Source organism: Microtus pennsylvanicus, chromosome 3, assembly GCF_037038515.1.
Source record: "Microtus pennsylvanicus isolate mMicPen1 chromosome 3, mMicPen1.hap1, whole genome shotgun sequence".
In the NCBI taxonomy this organism is placed as follows: Eukaryota; Metazoa; Chordata; class Mammalia; order Rodentia; family Cricetidae; genus Microtus; species Microtus pennsylvanicus.
The window spans coordinates 57213731-57233164 of NC_134581.1; the positions used below are offsets into that span (position 1 = coordinate 57213731).

At 41.2% G+C, this 19434-nt stretch overlaps 1 protein-coding gene across 1 annotated transcript in view; it reads left to right on the forward strand.

Moving 5' to 3' along the window:
• LOC142846753 (IQ domain-containing protein H-like) overlaps positions 1-19434 on the forward strand; it is a 142114-nt gene that overhangs the window by 95503 nt on the left and 27177 nt on the right. The window contains exon 9 of the mRNA XM_075967570.1: positions 14173-14343. Coding sequence (XP_075823685.1) covers positions 14173-14343 — 171 coding nt within the window. The remainder of the gene's footprint in view (positions 1-14172; positions 14344-19434) is intronic.

The following is a 19434-nucleotide window of genomic DNA, read 5'->3' on the forward strand; positions in this document are numbered from 1 at the left end:
AAAGATTGTCTCAAGATCCAGCTATTATGAATGATGCTGTCATGACATAGTGGTGCACAGCTCATTAAAATAATGACTTTGTTTTCTTTGGGTCCATACCCAGTAGTAAAATTGCTGAATCATATGACAGTTCTGTTCTTTTATTTCTTTAAAAAAAGGTGTTTATTTTTATTTTATTCGTTTTATTTATTTCTAAAGATTTGTTTGTTTTATTTTATGTTTGTGTTTTGCCTGCCTGTGGGTGTATGTACCACATGTGTTCCTGGGGTCCACAAAGACCAGAAGTCTCCTGAAATGGGAATTTCAGACAGTTAGAATCCACCAAAAGGGTGCTGACAACTGACCCCAGGTCCTCTGAAGGAGCAGCCAGTGCTCTTAACCACTGAGACATCTTTCCATTCCCCCTATTCTTTTTACTTCTTAGGAGCTTCCTTACTATTTTTCAATACTGGCTAGAGTTGTATTACAACTAGTCATAATAACATAGTAATCTCACTATGCAGACCAGGCTGGTCTTGAACTGAAAGCAATTCACTTACCTTTGCTTCCTGGGTTCTGGGTGCTACCCCACCCAGCCTTCTCTTTTGGTTCTTGAAATGGCTATATTTATCTGTTCTGTGTTACTATAAAAAATGCCTGAGGCTGAATAAAGAGACTTACTCAGTCAACAATGCTAGAAGCTCAAGAGCTGAACTTAGCTTGTGAGGGTCTCATGGTGGATGACATCTCAAGGCCAAAAGCACATCCAGATGCACGTGCATTTTCTTACTACTACTACCCTTTTGTTTCTGTTGTTGATTGGCTGGTTTTTGTTGTTGTTCTTTTCAAGACAGGGTTTCTCTGTGTAAACAGTCCTGGCTGTCCTTGAACTCATTGTGTGACCTCAGACTCACAGAGATCTGCCTGCCTCTGCCTCCCGAATACTGGGATTAAAGGTATGCACCACCACTGCCCAGCTACTACCTCCTACTGTTATCTTCATTTCAACTTGCCTTTCTTCCTTCCTTCCTTCCTTCCTTCCTTCCTTCCTTCCTTCCTTCCTTCCTTCCCTTTCTTTCTTCTTTTGCCTGTTAATATACCTTCCCTTCCTGTAGTGACATTTCATTTGTATTTTAATAAATAAAGCTTGCTTGAAGATCAGATAGTAAAACAGCCACACTGGCCAACCTTACAGACCAGGCAGTGGTGACACACACCTTTAATCCCAGTAGCCACATAGTTTGTCATAGAAACCGGGCAGTAATACAAATGGAATATCACTACATCTTTCCTCAAAATATGACTCAAAATTCAATTCCAAATGGAAATCTACATTAGTTTAAAAATTCCCTTTAACTATCCATGGTAAGACAGGAGGTAAAAGAGCCAGAGAGATGGCTCAACAAGTAAAGATGCTTGCTGTACAAGTCTGGCAACCTGAGGTGGGTCTCTGGAACCTACATAAAGGTGAAAGGAGAGTACCAACTCCAGAAAGTTGTCCTCTGACTTACACATATATACTGTGGCTCACATGTTATACACACATGTAATAATAATAACAATAGAAGATTTTTTTAAAGGAGGGACTGAGAAGGAATACTAGACTCCCTTAGAACCACCTGCTCTAAGAATTTACCCTTTCTCCTCTGAAAACCACTATTAATCTATTCATGGATGGATCACCCATGAACTACTTACCTCCCACTAGAACATAACCCTTAAAAATTCCATCACATTGGGAGCCAAGTTTCTAGCACATGGCCCTCTCTACAGGGGCAGAGGGGGGTAGCGGGGGGAGGGCGGGGAATGAATAGACCATTCCACAACAAGGTAATAGTTATTCCAATAGGCATGGAAAAATACCTCACAGTTCCAACATGCATTTCACTGATAATTAGTTGAACACCTTTCATATGTCTACTGGCCATTTGTCTGCCTTCTTTAGAAAATGGTCAGTCCCCTACCCATTTTTTAAGCCAAGTTGTCCATTGCAGTTGAGTTGAATGGGCTCCACAAAACTGCCCTTAACTCTCAAAGTTTAATTTTTTCTGTACCATAATGTTGGAGTGACTATACACAAGATGATTTGCTCCAGATCTTAATACGGCAGTTTGTGGGGTTTACTTATCACATCCACGTAACTCTCTAAAAAAAGCAGGGTTAGTGACTCCATTTTCAACATGTATTCTTGTACTACCTACCTCTCACAGGCTACTTTCATCTCAACTTGTCTTTCCTTTTTTTTCCCGTCTGTTAATATGCATATGCAAATTTTAAATTCCCTTCCTTTGCAATTCAACTCTACATGGAAGCCTACCTTAATTAAACCCCCTTTAGCTGCTGCTGCTTAGTCCTCTAGTCTCTTTGGGCTGAGGCGTAGTTCTAATGGTCATGGCAAATCACTGCAAATTATTATCGCTAGCTTACAAATGAGGAGACTGAGGTTACAGTGCTATGTTCTGGGTCACACAGCTATGTAGTGGCTAATTCAGGGTTCCTACCATGGCTTACGTGACTACGAAGCCTATGGTCTTTCCCAACAACACTGTGGTACTGCATAGGCTTGATGGTGACTCCTTTGTAAGCACCATGCCCTCCCCTCACCATGACCACACCAGATAAAATGTCTGTTCTCTTGCATTTCCTCAATATGCTTGTTGAACTGAGTTGAACTGCTTAAAGCCAGAAAAACACAACTCCTGTTTTTGTTAATATATTCCATCCTTGTGCTCAGAACATAAGGTAATCGTTAAATGTTAATGACTAAGAGAAATGGAATAAAATCAGTGTTGTGGTAGCCATTTTTAAGCTTTAAGAGTTTAAATGTGCAGCCTATATACTATACCACAGCTGGAAACACCATATTGTCATTAAGCCAGAAGGTGAATTCATGGGATGGGAACATTGAAAACAGACACCACAAGAATGGTTAAATCAGTTTTCCAAACCACTTTCTACAAGTAGCTCCTGCTCCCCACCTCCCATAATAATTTCACAATGATTATCCAGTCTTCTATGTGAGAAATTCCAGGCAAATAGCATAAAAGAGGTTTAGAGTAGCCACTCAAGTATTAAGTCAAAAGTGATTGAGTAATAGGTCAAATGGTAGGGCCACCACAGGTAGGGTCATTCTTCTTCAGTTGGTAAAGGACATAACAGCACCGCTGCTGCTGTTTCAAGTGCGGGTTTATTATTGTTCTTATAATTAGATGGATAAAATGCAGCCCACACTCCAGACCATGTGGGTGTCTGAGTATCTAAGGGTTAGGGGTGCTGTCTTATGTTACCAGTGTCTGCTCTATTGCTTTCTTTGCTCATAACACAAAATTTCCTGTTTTTTTAACCAAGCCCTTACTATGTAGCTTTTTAACTTAATTAAATATATAGGCAATTACTGACACCATCTGTCTTTGCAGAAAAAGAACAAGAAGTGGCACAAGAGCCTGGAATTCCTTTAACAAAATCTTTTGACTCTATTAGTGATATTTAAGAGCCTTTCTATTATTTTAAATTGTGTTTTTCTAGTAATAACTAACTTGAGTTAATTTAAAATGTGATGACATTGGTATGTTTTAAAAGTAAAATATCAGGTAGTCCATGACTTTTCAGTAAAATAACAATGTAAACATGTGGTTGAACATCTGTTACTAGTACAGTCTAACACAGCACTTAAAATCCTTTATAAAACTGCATGAATCTTTTTGCATAAATAGAAATGTTTTAACAATATGTATATTCCTTTCAACATATACTTCATTTTCTTAAACATAAGATTTACTGACTGACTGTTGAATCCAAATCCTTATGAGCAAATGCAAAGAACCCCTTCTTGAGAAGCTGGCCTGCCCATCACGCCACAGGTCTAACTGACCTGGAGGACCTACTTAATATGGGTCTGTTTTTAATCTCTTTAAGTCTCTATACCAATTCCTAAGGATATAAATGATATTAATCCAACCACTGAAATCTGCTCAGGCAGCATAAGGAACCTTTACAAAAACCAAGCCCAAACAGATCAATGAAATTCATTGACCCCCTCCTTGAGGAAAGCACAGGAAGGCAGGATGCTGAAGAATGCCGAACTTTCTTAAGGCTAGTAGCTACGACCAGGGCAGACAACGGAGCCCTTCTCTGGCCGGACAAGCATGTGTTGAGTCTCTTCCACTGGGTAGCACTGCAGTGAAGTTCCCTACCCTCTGCAACAGACATGTGCAGAACATGAAGTCATTTCTAGAGCTCAAGGACAGTTTCCAAAGGAGTAACTATGTGAAACTTCTAGTCACATTAAAAAAGACCTAGAGTATACTAAAGAATATGCCACCCCAGAGCTTTTGGGGAGGAAGTCAATGGATAAACAAAAAAATAATAAAGGGAATATGAAAAAAGAAATTTCACAATTGTTTTCAATGTAAAACATTTAGTGGGCACAAACAGTTACAACCTCAGATTTGATGCTTAGCCACCATAATAGAGCCTTCTGGTGTATTCTCCTGAGATGAAACAACACATTAAGAAACAGGACAGTGCATGGGTAGAAGAGGAGCAGGAAGGGAAATGGATAGAAAAAAAGGGAGGGAGGAAGACCTCACCTTCTGGCTGTTTGCTAGAAATCCACTCAGTAGCCAGGTTACCATGGGGCAGACCTAGGGAAGGCAATTGGGAAAACAATACTCAGCACACTTAGAACACAGTGAAACTCCAGGGCTTTCAGTCAGCCCAACTTAGTCCAGAAGCTGACCCAAAATGAAAACCTGTGTGCAGAACAGGAAGAACCAGCCCGGCTTTTAGAACAGTGATACTGTGTCCTTAGAGTGCACAGAGTCTATCTGATACTATGCATATGACCATGTGCTAATGGGCTGTCATCTCCTCTAGCCCATGGCTGCTTATTAAGCTCTGTGTATTATCCTTGGCTGGCCACTAGTTAGCTTTAGTGTATGTGACATATTTGTTAAACATAGCAAAGCTTTATAAGGTTCTACTTTAAAGAGTATCTAAAGTAAACCCAGAGGGCAGTTTTAGAAGAGGTGTAACACAGACCTCATCATTCAGCTATCATTTATACTCAAGCACATTCAAATAAGGGACACACAGATTGTGCAATTGTCTGTACTACAGTGGGCTTTCTAGAGACTGGGTTGTGGGGATGCATGTATAACAGCTTTATTGATACACTTTATACCATAAAGGATACTTCTTCAAAAAAAGTATTTAGTAGTTTTACATCAATTCAGACTTGTGCAAACATCACCATTATCAAATTTACATTTATTTTATTCCCCTTCCCACCAAGAAATGAGTATAGATCCATTAGCAGTCATTTCCCATTCCTTTTCCCTTAGCCACTGTGACCTATTTTCTGTCTCCATGGATTTCATTATCTTAGGCATCTCATGTAAGTGGGATCATACAATGGGTGGTCTTTTGTGCCTTTTCACTTACAGTGTTTTCAATGTTCAGTCATGTGGTAGCAGGTGTTGGTTGTACCAACCATTCTTTTTATGTTTCAATAGTATTCTATTGCATGGCTATACCACATTTTGTTTTTCCATCAGTTAAAGGATATTAACTACTTTTAATTTTTACTGAAAGAGCTGGCATACATAGAGCTGTTTGAGCCCTGATCCTTTTTAACTATAGACAGAGTTAGGGCAGACACTATAGCTTAGTTACTGGCTCTTGACTTGTTCTTGACTGCTTCTCAGAGATTAAAAGCAAATGATCTTTGCTTTGAGTATCCATGCACATTTATGCAGAAATATTTTTTCCTTTCTTTTGATTATATGCCCACTAGTGGAGTCAGTGGGTCACAGGACAAGCATGGTGTAAGTTTAAGTTTTGGGATTTAACTAAGATCTCTTCCCCACGTCATGCTAGATGTTGGTCAGGACACAGGAATGGAAAGCAGGCTCTTGTTCTTGGCCTCATTTTCTTCTTTAGGAATTTCTCAAACATAAACAAACTAACCTTGGATTTGGCACCAAGAACTCTGAACTGCAGTCTGAACTCTGCTCCCAACCATGTCTCTTCCTTTTCAAAGTCTTGCTCCTAGGATCTAAAGCAGCTGGACTAGACCAACTCCAAAGTCCTCACTTTCACAATGCATGTTACCTGCCTATGTAGTCTGCATCAAAATTATTGTTTATGAGAGATTATGGTTTACAAGAGCTGCTGAGTAGCCTAGGGAGCAAAGGGGAACTGTGCCGGAATGCATCTGCACCGCAGGGGATTGAAGCCTCTGCTCCATGAGCTCATCCTCACCCAGAGACCTTGCTTTGCACAAAACTTCTCCATGCCTAAAAGGACTACGCACAGGGACCCTCCCTTTTGAGAGCTACACAAGAGTTCTTTTGCTTTGAAAACGCCCACCAAAAAAGCCTTTTAGAGGTCATTTGTAGTACCCCATAAGGAGCTCTTCTCTAAAGCCGATCATCCACCAGACCTGATGTTTACAGCATGAAAGTAAAAAAGCTCCACCTATAATGTGGGGTTCCTATTGGAGGAGCAGACAATCACTGGTCTTATAAAAATGAATTACAAAAATTAGATTTTCATGTTTATTAGTATTTAGTGCTCAATGTTCAGATATGAAAATGGCCTTCCAAAAAGCAAAAAGGCAAGAAAATACTTAAACAGAAAAAAATGAAAAATGGGTGTGTAATTCTGTACACTAAGATTATAAGTAATACCACTTAGGCCATCCGTTTTTAATAACACAAGAAGGGTTATAAATTGTTAAGGCAGAAGAAGCTTGGAATAGAAAACAGAAAACGCAACTGTGTACTTAAAAGTTGTGTTTTTTGTTTTAAGTGAAAAACAAATGTAGCTGCTGCTGTTGCTGCAGGTTTAAATTTAAAATTTTTTCACTTTAGATAACCAAATAATCTCTAGTGTGATTTTGGCATATCAGGAAAAGAATTTCTACAGTAACAGAGAAGCTTCTGGCCCCATAAAGAAAGCAAGTTATGTTGGTAACTGGGTGTCACAGATGTGCTAGACCAATGGCTAAGAACTTGGGCTTCGCTCCCAGCCAGTTCTTCACTTAGTTACAGGACCCAAGCAGGTCAGCCCACCTCCACAGTTCTTACATAGTGAAGTGGGATGATGAGGGTCGCTCTGTGCTTCCATGATAGAACTGTCTAAGAGTCCCTGGTACCCAGAGTATTTCCAGTTTTAGAGGTATTTCACCTGTCCTTGTCATGTCAAGTGTATACAAATGCACTCTAATGGAATCTGATTTAAACATCACTGCTTAAGAGTTTTGTTGCACATGGCTGACATATTTTACTTTGTGTATACTTTTTAAATAGTTTTCATACTTGAAAGCCATTAACTTTTAAAAAATCTAAACATTTTTAAATCCAAATATGAAAGCGAAAACCAAGGAGGCCCTAGGCCTGATGGTTACTTGGCCCTGACTGCTAAGAGAAGGGACCCAGATTCTTTGTTGCCTCTGATCTCATAGACTCAAGAATCAAAATAAGGCCCTAACCAGAGGCAGGCGGTATTCAAGGATGGATGTTCTAGTTGATTAAAGACAGCCTTATTGAGCTGTAATTTCCATTCCCTGGGAATAAATAACATTAGTAGAAACATGGGGAACGACTCCAGGATGGATTCTAGAAGTTTCAATTGTTGAACAGGTAGTTAGGTGATTGTTCCTATCTCTTAAGAGACTTGTAGAAGACACTGGGCTATCCCAGCAATTGCCACTAGGTGGCAACAGGCCAAGAGGCAGCAGCTGTTCCCTATGCCTGTCTACTTATTATTTTTAATGTAATGCAAACAATTCTTATAAATATCACAATCCTATTACTGTTTTACTAATTGAAAATTCTTTCAGTGTGGTATACCCACTTATTTAAAAACTGTGTCAGGTGTGTCTACCACATGGTGCGCTCAATGCTGTCTGGCATTTTAATGATCCAAGAGGGGGAGAGATGTCATTTGCTATGCCAAGGAGATCATGTCTTCATGGTTACTGGGATGCTGGGGCCTGTTCTGCTCCCTGTCACTGAGACATGGGCAAGTATATCCAATTCAGAGCCCAACAACTGAGTCCTCCCACTGCCCTAACTGTCTCCACAGTCCTATGGGTCCAAACAGACTTGGGGTCTGCCAGACCCCTGCAGTAATAGCTTCACACACTATATCATGTAGTCACCTCACAACAGACCACAGGGATCCATGCCAGTAGGCCCATTGTATCTGGTTTGATTTGACAATACTTGAGATTGAACCTAGGGCCTCACGCGTGCTAAGTAAGTGCTCTACTATTAAGATGCAGCCACAGCCTTTGGCCTGTGTTACTAGACAAGGAAGTAGGCCTAGAGATATGGAAGGAAATTACTGAAGACCAGACAGACAGCAGAGACGAGGCTGGCATCCTCAGCAAGTCCTTATAACTGGTTCAGAAGTCTCCCTCAGCCCCTCTTAGGCCTCTTTACCCTCTGCTGCTGGCTCTTATGTCCTCCAATCCTTCTTTCTATCCTTTCAAGCTTAGTGTATCTTGGCACAACCATGGTGAGAAGCAGGATGACCTATCTCTGCCACAGTCTCTTAGATTAAGACCTCGGATCCTATGGTCCGCACCCAGTTAGGGAAAGCCTGGTACTCCATGCTCGAAAATGACATCAGAGAAGAGCTGCCTCCTTACCAGGGCCTAGCAATCTTTAAACTTCGAGTGAAGCCCAACACATGCTCCTGACATACAGTGAGTGAGAAAGAAGAGGTATCTGAGCTCGTCCTATCCACAAAAACATTGTCCTACAGAGGTATCTCAAGTTGAACATACCTAAGCCTCAAACCTGGATTTTACCTTCTAATTTGTCTTCAATCTGTTCTACTAGGACACAATTCTTCCATTTTCTCGGGGAAAAGCTTAGAGATATTTTTGATTCTTATCTTTGACTCAGGTCCCACCTCAAAGCCATCTGTTATGTCCATTGAGCCTACAATGGTAATATGTCTATAGAAAACCACTCCTGCCACCCTGCACGGTTCTGATACTGGTCTTGCCATTGTCACCTGTCACCCAAACTAACTGCACTCCCAGTCTCTATCCTTGCCATTCATGGTCCCTTCTCTTTCTGCACATCAACTCTTTAAAAATAGATAGCAGAGCATGTCATCCCTCTGCTCAATACCTCCAACAAATTTCCAGCCTCTGAAATTGTATGTGGGAAGTAAGCCCTTTGCTTGCCTCTTAGTCAAGCCAGAAGAACATACGGAACCCTGGCCTAGCTACAGCTTGATTATGCTACTCCCAGAAGAGCTTCCCATTGGTTTGACAGATGGCTTGGCTTCTCTCTAGAAAGAATCAAATGGTCCAACAATAGATTTCCCATCAGATTTATAACTGAATCTGAACGAAAACATGGGTAGGGAGATCATTCCTATATCCCTCAGTCAAGCAGGCTGCAGAGGAAAATGGCTGTACATCACAGTTGACTCTGAAGGACTGGTGCCAGCCTTGTAATGAGTGAGTTCTCAGTTTGATATCTCTTAAGATTGGCCAATTTAGAGAATAATAAAATATTTTTTAAAAAATTATCACCAGATGGTAAATCTTCATAATTCCTAGTTGGCCTCATAGATATATCTAGGGGCAATGAAGGGAAGGTCTATCCAGAACATAATCTCCAGTGACTAGTCAAGGGAAGTGGGGCCCAGAGAGGTGACTTAATTGTGGATTACAAATACGTATCTCAGACACTGATAGCATAAACTTGAACCACTAGCCTGTTAACTGCTCAGGCCTCAGTTTCCCTATAGAAAAGAAAAGTAGATGAAAACATGAAGATGAAATTGTAAAATCTCTGTGGATTCTTAAAGCTCAGAAATTCTGGTTCTTCAATGACTACTATACAATCTATAAACTAGTCCCTCTGTCTCGTTCTTACAATGATGTTCATAAAAGAAGGCGAGCAAGGAGCAAGACAAAACTCTTTGCCATGGAACTTTACTTGCACTTTAAGACAATTGCAGAATGTAGGACCAAGGCACAGCTGCCCGCATCTGCATGCTCCATCACCCATCCATCCTGCCTGTCACCAGAGAAAGGCAGAAGCAGCAGGGGTGAGCAGGCGGCCTCCATCTGCCCAGAATACCTAAGGCAAAGAGGGCTTTACATTAGGTCTCTCTCCCACCCTTTTTCACACAGAAGCATGTTATTGCCTTGTCATCCCAAAGAACTTGAGAACAGAACAATTCTGTCCTGTGCTAGTTCTCTGAATGCAGACAGAGTACATCAGGGAGGTGGAGAGCTGGGGCCTCCGCTCCCCACACTGGACCCACCTCTTTGGTAAAACTGCAGTGGACTAAAGGATGTTAAGTCACATACATAACTTTTATTTTCTAGCAATCTCATTTTTACAAGCGAACTAAGAGATGAAAATAATATTTTTACTTAACCCATCATAAGCAGAGTAATATCATTTCTATATTCAATCAGTACAAATATTATTAATGATGTATTTTACACTCCTCCTTATCTCCTCAGTCTTGGAGATCTAGCATGTATTTTCTACTAACAGCACATCTCAGTTTACACTAGCAACATTTCAAGTGCCTAGTGGCTACAGGCCTGGCAGCTACCATGTTAGATAGCGTATATCCTGAATGTGTCTGAAAATCTCCATGAAAGTGCAGTTATAATCTTGCTAATATTGATACCGATGATTAGCATGTTGTTATGTTCTCAACCAGTCTTTTGTGTATATATTATTTTTGCAAAGATCAAGTCATGTTGCTCATATAGCTACCTATTCTTTTTTGTGCATACTATATCATCAAGTTATTCACAACCATCATCTCTTATGATAATATCACATATCACACAGCATCCCATCACTTGGATACACTGTAATTTTGTCTAACGCCCAAATGCTTTATTTTGGTTTGGTTTTGGGGTTTTGTTTGTTTGTTTGTTTGTTTGTTTTGTTTTTTCGAGACAGGGTTTCTCTGTAGCTTTGGAGTTTATCCTAGAACTCCCTTTGCAAGTCAGGCTGGCCTTGAACTCACATAGATCCATCTGTTTGAGTGCTGGGATTAAAGGCATGCACCACCACCACCTGTCTTTTTCAGTATTACAAGTAATGCTGAGGTGAATAATTTTGTGTCCTTAAGGCTGTGAGTTTCCCTACACTTCTTGCTATTTTCAGAAAAATTATTTTTAAAAATCATCAAGCAAACAGTTATCAAATGACTTCTGACTGAGAAGCAGGATTTGTAGGCTCTTGTGCACCTTTGATGTTTAGCTGTGACCCAGGGAGAAGCACCCCCACCACATATGCCAGAGTTGGTCCATTTATGAAGTGAACTGATTGTATTGGGTGTTTTGTTTTTTAAAAGTAAACCCTTAGTCTTACCTTCAAATCTAATCAATTAATCCAGCAAGCCAATCATTACAAGCCATCATAGTAGGTCATATCAAAGTCACCATTTACACACTGTCCTTATCCCTTCTCACAGTGCTTTTGTGTAGGCCACTGCCATGGCCTGCTTGTGACAGGAGTATCCACTGCAAGGATCTGTAAATTTTTGAAGTTAACACTGAAATTTAAATTTAAAAATAGGATTAAGTAAGAGGCAGTGAGAACATGGGACAAGCACCAAGGAGGTGCAGAGAAATATTTGCTTGGTTTGAGTCTGGACTCCGTCCTAAGGGGCCCCCACGTGCCTGCTACTGAATGGATCCAGAGGCATTCACAGTATGGGACTAGAATAGTAGATGTACCCTGCTTCACTAACCGTACTCCACACACTGGGGACTGTAGGAAGACAAAGGCTTAGCAGCTTCCCCTAAAGGGCTGACAATCTAGAGGGGAATATTGGAACCCCTGTACACAAACAAGCATGCCTTGGGCAATGTTTTCAGCAGGGAAAACCAGATGGAGAACGGGAACAATTATCTGAGCAAATCAGGCAAGCCTGCTGTTGAGTAAAAGGCTTAAGGAAATGTATTCTATCTCCTTTGTGAACCAAGGAGTTAGGGCAGCCTGGGGAAGCAAGAAGCAAAAATACCGACCTCTAGAAAATTCAGAGCTCTGGCCCATGCTCTATCATCTCAGGCAAGCAGGAAACAGACTTTGCTCTCAGTATCCCCAGTAAAATGGAGCTAGAGTAGCAGCACCATTGCCCCAAACCTGACACTATGGGGCATACCTGTTAGGAGATGGTACTATCTGAGAGTCACATAAAATGTGCCACCTAAGAATCTAACTTCTTAAAATATAGCATTTCCCACCATTAGTCCAGGCTGGCTTCGAACTTGTGATTCCATTTGATTCAGCCTTCTGAGTGCTAAGATTTTGGGCTCCACCACTGTGCTTAGTGAGGAGTCTGTCCTCTTAAAGGGAATGCTTAATAATTGTAAGTAACATTTGTATTCAACTTTATATGGCAATTTTATGTGTGTATAAGCCCCATGTGGGAGGTATTACTGTTTGCTCCTTGACCCTTGAGGACACTGGTGGAGAGAGCATCAGTACTAGTCTAAACGTATGCTGCTTGTGAGGACACATATAGTGCTCCCACTCCTTGGTTCTGTTTTTCCCTAGACAATGCTGCCTTCTTACCAAAAGCCTTACCACCAAAACATTAATATCATTAATATAAATATCAGCAATCTTTTGTATATACATCTGCCTTTGACCAAGAGCACCAAAGCATGAAAAGAGAAACTCCGGAGAAGGATGTGTAAGAAGAGAAAGTTCACTTCCTCCTCAGAGGAACAGGAGCTGTCCCCATCTGATTTACATGTACTGCCATATAGCGGTAAATATTTAAGTTGACAAATAGGATATTTACAACTGCAGCAGACACTTGGCAGTTAGTTTTTAACAATTGTTGCAAATGTGATTTATTTGCTGTTATGAAAGAGGATTACTGTGTGAATATGATCCTGAAATTAGCATCAGTTTAGCAAGGGGCCTTGACAGCTTGACCCCTTAATATTCTTATAATGATGCCATTTACATCCAATGCTTACTCAAGTCACTCACTGCTAGATTTGTTCGAGAGGAGTCCACTCTAGGGCAGATGTGTTATGTATTTTAACATACAGAGTTGGTGAGTGGGGCACTTGTAGGCCCTCTAAGAGGAAAAAATATTTAATCAAACCTTCATGAAAATGTGTTCGTTTCCAACTTCCTACAGTGAAAATGCATTACTGCTAATTACAGCATGCTGCAGAAATATAATATTTTATGTTTTCTCCACAAGACACTTCCATGGCATAGGCTGTATTAAACAAAAACATGTTCTGATTCTCTGCAACTTTGACATTTAATTTGGAGGATTGGTACAGCATCAATGGCATCTCCTTTGAAGGTGCACGGGAGGAGAGTGGGTTTGGAGCCAGACAGATAAGACTAAAATCTGAGTGCTAACCCTTCCTTACTATGTGGACTTAAGGACCTCCTGGATCTGTTTCTTTATCTGAGTATGTGTTGCAGTTTTAAAAACAACTAGAAGGATCAGAGAAACCTGTGAAGTACCTAGCATAGCATATGTACTTAGTCCATGCAAACCATGGCTGGATTACTAGTTTAAGGCTCAAATGTCACCTTCATAGGCAGCTTTGATTCCACCAAGCAAACCCAGTCTGTCCTTTCTACTTCCATATTCATTGCTATAGCACACATTACACTGTGCTGTGATTCACTGGGCATATGTGGATCGGTTATCTTGATGGCATGACTTATAGCCTCTATCTCTGACTCTAGTGACTTGCAGGCTCTGCCTTGAGCATTCAGCTAAGTTGGACTGGGGATCACATGGGAATTTGAAATGACAAACTTAAAGGAGAAGGAGGAGGTGGCTCCTGACCTACTTTTGTCACTGCTAGTTAAACACTTGGTAGATGTTCAGTATTTCCTTTAGTTACCACCCTCTTTAGCTTTTATCCAATCACAGTAGAGAACATTGCACTGTCCACCTCTGAAATAACAAACCACAAGCAAAAAACATCACCAAGATCTCTGTTAGATTTTTTTGGCCAGGTATTGCCAGTTTTAAACTCCCTATATCATCATGAATGTTCTACTGAGAAACAAGCCCCATCCCTCAGCACAGACATCTCTACTCCAAGAATCTCCTTGGCCACTGGGTTGGTCTAGTTAGGACTGGTGTGGCTCTCTTTCTTCTCCTGTCTCATCATACCCTCACTTCCCTGGCTCATGTTTTAACCAGGTATGGACAACAGGCCTCAACCTCTCATACAGTGATCAGCTAGCCATGACTCAGCTCACCCTGTTCTTGACAAATGGCCATCTGGATTGTGGTCTGAGCACCCTGGAAGTGCCCCGCTTTGATCAAGATACAGAAAGGAAGAAAAAGCGCCTTAGCATCCAGGCAGAGCTGGTAAGCAACTCTTTCTGGTTGGTCTGGCATTCGGCAATACTCAACTGCTAAGTGAGCAAAAAGAGAATCAAGAATCAGAGAGGTCACTGAGCCATTTCAAAACAAGGTTCATAAATGAGACAGTCTCTGCCATAAAAAGGGGGAGGCCACCCAAGAAGAGGAAGCAAGGTATGGAAGTCCAGAGGCACGGGCCTTCCGTTGGGTACCTCCCAGTTCTCCCCAGCTCTCTCCACAGTCCATCAGCAAGCAGCTATTTTTGACAGCCTTCATCCCTGTTTTTCTAGCCCTCGCTTCCATTTTGAGCTTAGACTCCCAGACCCAAAAACTTCTAGACCTGGCTGCTCTGAGTCTTCAGGTGAAGTTATTTAAACTGTATAGTCTCTTCCCCCTACATCCTCTTGGGGGATGAGGCCAGAGGCGGGCAAGACTTAGCTTAGTCCCATTCCCTGCCACAACCAGGCTGCAATACTTCTAGCTGCTAAAATGCCTCAGATCTTACCAGTACCCTACTTCCATGAAGATGCCACGTTGGACTCTGCCCCACCATCTCACACTAGCATGGTAGCAATTCCCTTAAGATTTCCTGTCTCCCTTCTTTCCCCTTGGCCTAAAAACTACATAGTCTCCTTTGTCATCAGTAGGATGACAGGCCTGAAACCGGCTGCTAATGAGGTTTACCAACTGTAGCATCCATGGGTATAAAAAAGTCTCCATGGGAAGAGGGGGTGCTTCTGGAGCTAGCTAATCAGGTCACAGAGAAAAAGAACAAAGGTCAACAGGGCAAGGTGGTCCTTGGTATAAGAGTGTATTTGAGGCTCTGCATCCATCCAGTTGTCCTGACTGCTGCTAAAGATTTCTTCTGCCTTTTCCAACAGTGGCTTTTTGTCCTTGAAAATGAAGCTCCACCTGACATCCAAATATATTAAATAGATAAAGAATTCCAACTGGGAATGGTGGCACACACCTTTAATTCTAGCACTCGGGAGGCAGAGGCAAGAGAATCTCTGTGAATTCAAGGCCAGCCTGGTCTACAACCCATAGCTATTTAATTGGATTCTGTCTCAGAACCTTTTTGGAACATCTTCTACCTTTCTGCTGAACATCTTCAGAACTAGATGCCTCTAGGTTTAACGGAGCCTGTTTGACTCTGCCCTATACCTCCACCATCCTAGAGAGATTCTTGATGTCTTGAGTGCTCATGTGACTTCTTCCTTACCCCTTCAACCCAGTTCTCCTGTGAGGTGCCAGCTAGGACCTTGCTCTGAGGAATCACCTCACTTTTTGCTTTCTGATAAGCCGAACTGGATATGAGGAAATCGCCTCCACTTGAGGTGTCCATTTTCACCAGAAGGATCTGTGGAACTGTTGGTCTGGTGCTGGATGAAAAGACACAGTAAAGCTCCATGCCACTATGAAGCTAGAACTGAGTTCGTAGCAGCACAATCATCCAAAGACAATCTACTGCTGCAGAGGCCTGTAGCTTTGGGGACCATAAGCAGTAGTTGTACCTCAAATCGGCAGTGTTCTTCCATTTCCCCCGCTTGCCTCTAGGTGTCATTCCTAGCTACAGGCCAAGAAGGAGAATTCCATGAGGACTATTGTATACTTTTAGGAACTGCCTACACAAAAAAGGAAACTCCCAAGAAATCACGTGTTTCTAGAATTATGGCAGAAAAGCTATTCAGGGTTTCTGGTGTGAGAATAAACTTAAGTGCTTTAGGTTTCAGAGCGCAATAGATTCTTCCAGGCTGAATCACTCTGTGTGTGTGTGTGTGTGTGTGTGTGTGTGTGTGTGTGTGTGTGTGTGCAGGCCCCACACATATTCATATATGCAATAGGGTCTTTAAAAAGAATCATGTACATGTGTACACAGTACAATTTTCAGCCAACCTGAAACTTCCCAAGCAAGTATGAACACACTGTGATAGGTTCACAGTCAGCCCCGTTTTGAAGAAGGAAGGAGGAAATACAAGGTGGCCACTATAAAGGGCTAGCTTCTAAGATAGTGACAGCACATTCAGAACTGATAACTGGGAAGTTTACTTATATCCCTTTAATAATGTGCTGTGCTAAGACAAGAAAAGCAAACAACAAATGAGCAAAGACCCCTTTCTAGACTCTCAGGGAGCTCAGTGGTGACCACTGTCAGCAACAGGTGTCAGGACCGTTTGGAACCCTTTGCATCAGATGAGTAGACCTGATCCAGACTCTTTTACAGCCAGCAAACCAACCAACTAAATACATTTGAAGGCATAAAAACAAAGTCTGAGAAATCCCAGATATGCACATTTTAGAAATAAAAAGGACTGGGGTGCTGAGTTAGTAAGCACAGTGCTTGCTGCACAAGCATCAAGACCTGAGTTCAATCCCAAGTTCCCATGTAAGAATCTGGGTACAGCGCTGCCTAGATAAATCAGTAAGCTCCTGGTTCAGTGAGAAACAAACCCTGTCTCAAAACAAATAAGACAGCGAGTGATTGAAGAAGACATTCAGTGTCACCCTCTGCCTCTACACACATGTGCACACGTGTACATATGTACACATACACACAAAAGGATTCTTTTTTAAACTTTTAGTTAACTCCAAAGTTGGCATAAATAATCACCTTATTCTGTCAACCTTCACTTTTCCCCTCCCTTCCCAGACCTTCTAAACCACAGTTGCTGAGCCACCATAAAATAGTCGCCTTTGCTAACGTCTTAAAACAACCCAACTCATTTATACATGTTTGAACAGATACGATCTGTAATGAATGATTAAGTAAAACCTTTTGTGTTAAATTATGATGTTAATAATGACTCTGTCTCCTGTAATTTATTATGAATTCTCAAATGCTTCGGGTTTGATTTTGATAGAATGCAACCACATCAGAGTTTATGTGATGACTTTATTTTTAGAACTCCTTCGTTGAAGGCACACATTTCCCCACTACTGCTGCTACTGTAATTATGTACAAAACCGATCACTCATTAGAGTTAGGATACATTATCTTCTAGACAGATGAGGCTAAATAAGCAACACATTAATAATTCAGAGAGCAGTTCATTATGCATGTGGATGCCTGCTTCATAACTGGAATAAGAACCTCATCAGCCTCTGCCAACCCTTAAACAATAGTTCTGTGTTATTGCAGCCACATTCCAGTTTACGCTTGTTAAACTGCTACTTGGATTATTTTATCAAACATTCATTTATTTGTGGTCCCTTACTGCCGAGAACAGATTTTGGAAGCTCCTTTTTTAAGTTAATGATTTGAGCAATGGGTGTTATTAATTCTCAGAATATTATAAACATGATTAATTTTCAGGCAGAGATTTATTACATGAGGATTTCAGCTATGTCAACTGAAATGCATCACTGTCAAAACAAGTATCATGGTGAAAACAGAATGCGCTCCACACTTCAGACGCTGTGCTCACAACTAAATCAATTTAAATTGTGGCTGAAGCAAAATTATATTCTCCAGTGAAAAAGAGTATTCCAGGATTCTTTTATTTAGCTTGAAGCATTCTTGTTAGATTGTGATTTAGAAAGGTAGTTTAATAAGTATAGACTAGCACTGATGTTTTGTGTGCTGCTGCTTCTTGTTTTCATGGAAAGGCTAAGTTTCTGAGACCTCCCACACATTCCAGATGTGGCCAGTAAGATTTTAGAGTGGATGTTGGTCTGAGTGTCAGGGATCATGAGTTCTGATATTTGCTCTGGCATCAGTTTCCTTAGTTATAAATAAGGAAGGGCTAAATAATCCCCAAGGTCTCCTGAGCAGTTTGATTTTATGGGTCCTGGAGAATGGGGCTGTCTGTAGGAAGCCTGGCTAGAGCCTCACACACTGTAGGGGACAAGAGAATGAACACAGCCGTGAGCAAACAGAAAAGGCCCATCTTTCCATTCTGTAGCCTTTCTTGGAAAGGCCCTTAGGTAGGTTTTTATTGCTGTTGTGGAAACTTCTAGAAGGGGGTAATATTGTTATGACAAGCCATAACTAAGACTTTATCAGTCATCACTTAGTTATATCAATTAACACTCAGCAAGAGCCAATTAGAAGTAAATTCAAAAGGTCTTTCATCCAACACATGAAGCATGGAAAAAATTGGGATAAGTGGCAAAGAGCTCCAGGTTTATGAAGGGCAGCGCTTGGCCCTGCCACAGAGTGTAGGGTGAGAGCAACATCACAGTGCGCTAAGCCTTATCTACATGTGCTTTGCTAAGACCATCACATGAACCTGTTCATAACCCCATATATTAGGCAGGAACTATAGTGTTCATTTTTTTTAAGATATGAGAAAATTGGGTTAAGAAAAGGTAAGTATATGTTCTTTGAACACTTAGCAAACAAATGGGGAAGCCAATGCTTAAAGTGCAGGCTGTCAAACTTGAAACCTGTTTGCCCAGCCTTATACTGGCTCAGAGTCAGGGCTTGGGTTCCTGGGAGCTTCGGCTCCTTCCTGAGGATGCTTCTGGCTGAGACTTCAGAACACACTTTCCAAAGGGCAAGCCATGTCCCTGTGAATATGTTACTATTCAGTACATATTACCTAGTGTCTCAGTGACACAAGCTGGGCTGGGTTATCATGGAGAAGTAGATTTTTAAAAGCATCAGTAGACATAGCACTGGTTTCCTAGGAAGCACAGATGTCTAACTAAGTAACAGGGGCTATGGAAAAGATCAAAGAACTTAAGCAATGAGCCATTCTTTTCTAAAAATGAACAGTTTATATACTAAAACATAAATAAAATATACATTTTCACAAAGAAAATCCACAAGGCCATCTAAAGATGCCATTAGAATGACTGTTCCAGAGCTCTTAAGCAAGATGATGATGGCCTGGTAGGGACAAGAAGCACTTTCAACATACATGGAACTAGGGTAGTCACTGAGTAGAAAGAAAGGGAAGGCCTCCATTAGCAAAGGGGAGATTGTCTGTAAAGACCTATGGACTCTTACAAGATGGAAAGTAATCAGAAGAGGAAGGGGCTGTGATTAGAGAAGTGCACTGAGACTCTGGAAGATCTGGAAGAGTCTGCTCACTAAACTAGGCTCTGGATTTCAGTGTGAAGGCAAGGAAACGACCCTGATGACTTTTGAGTAGA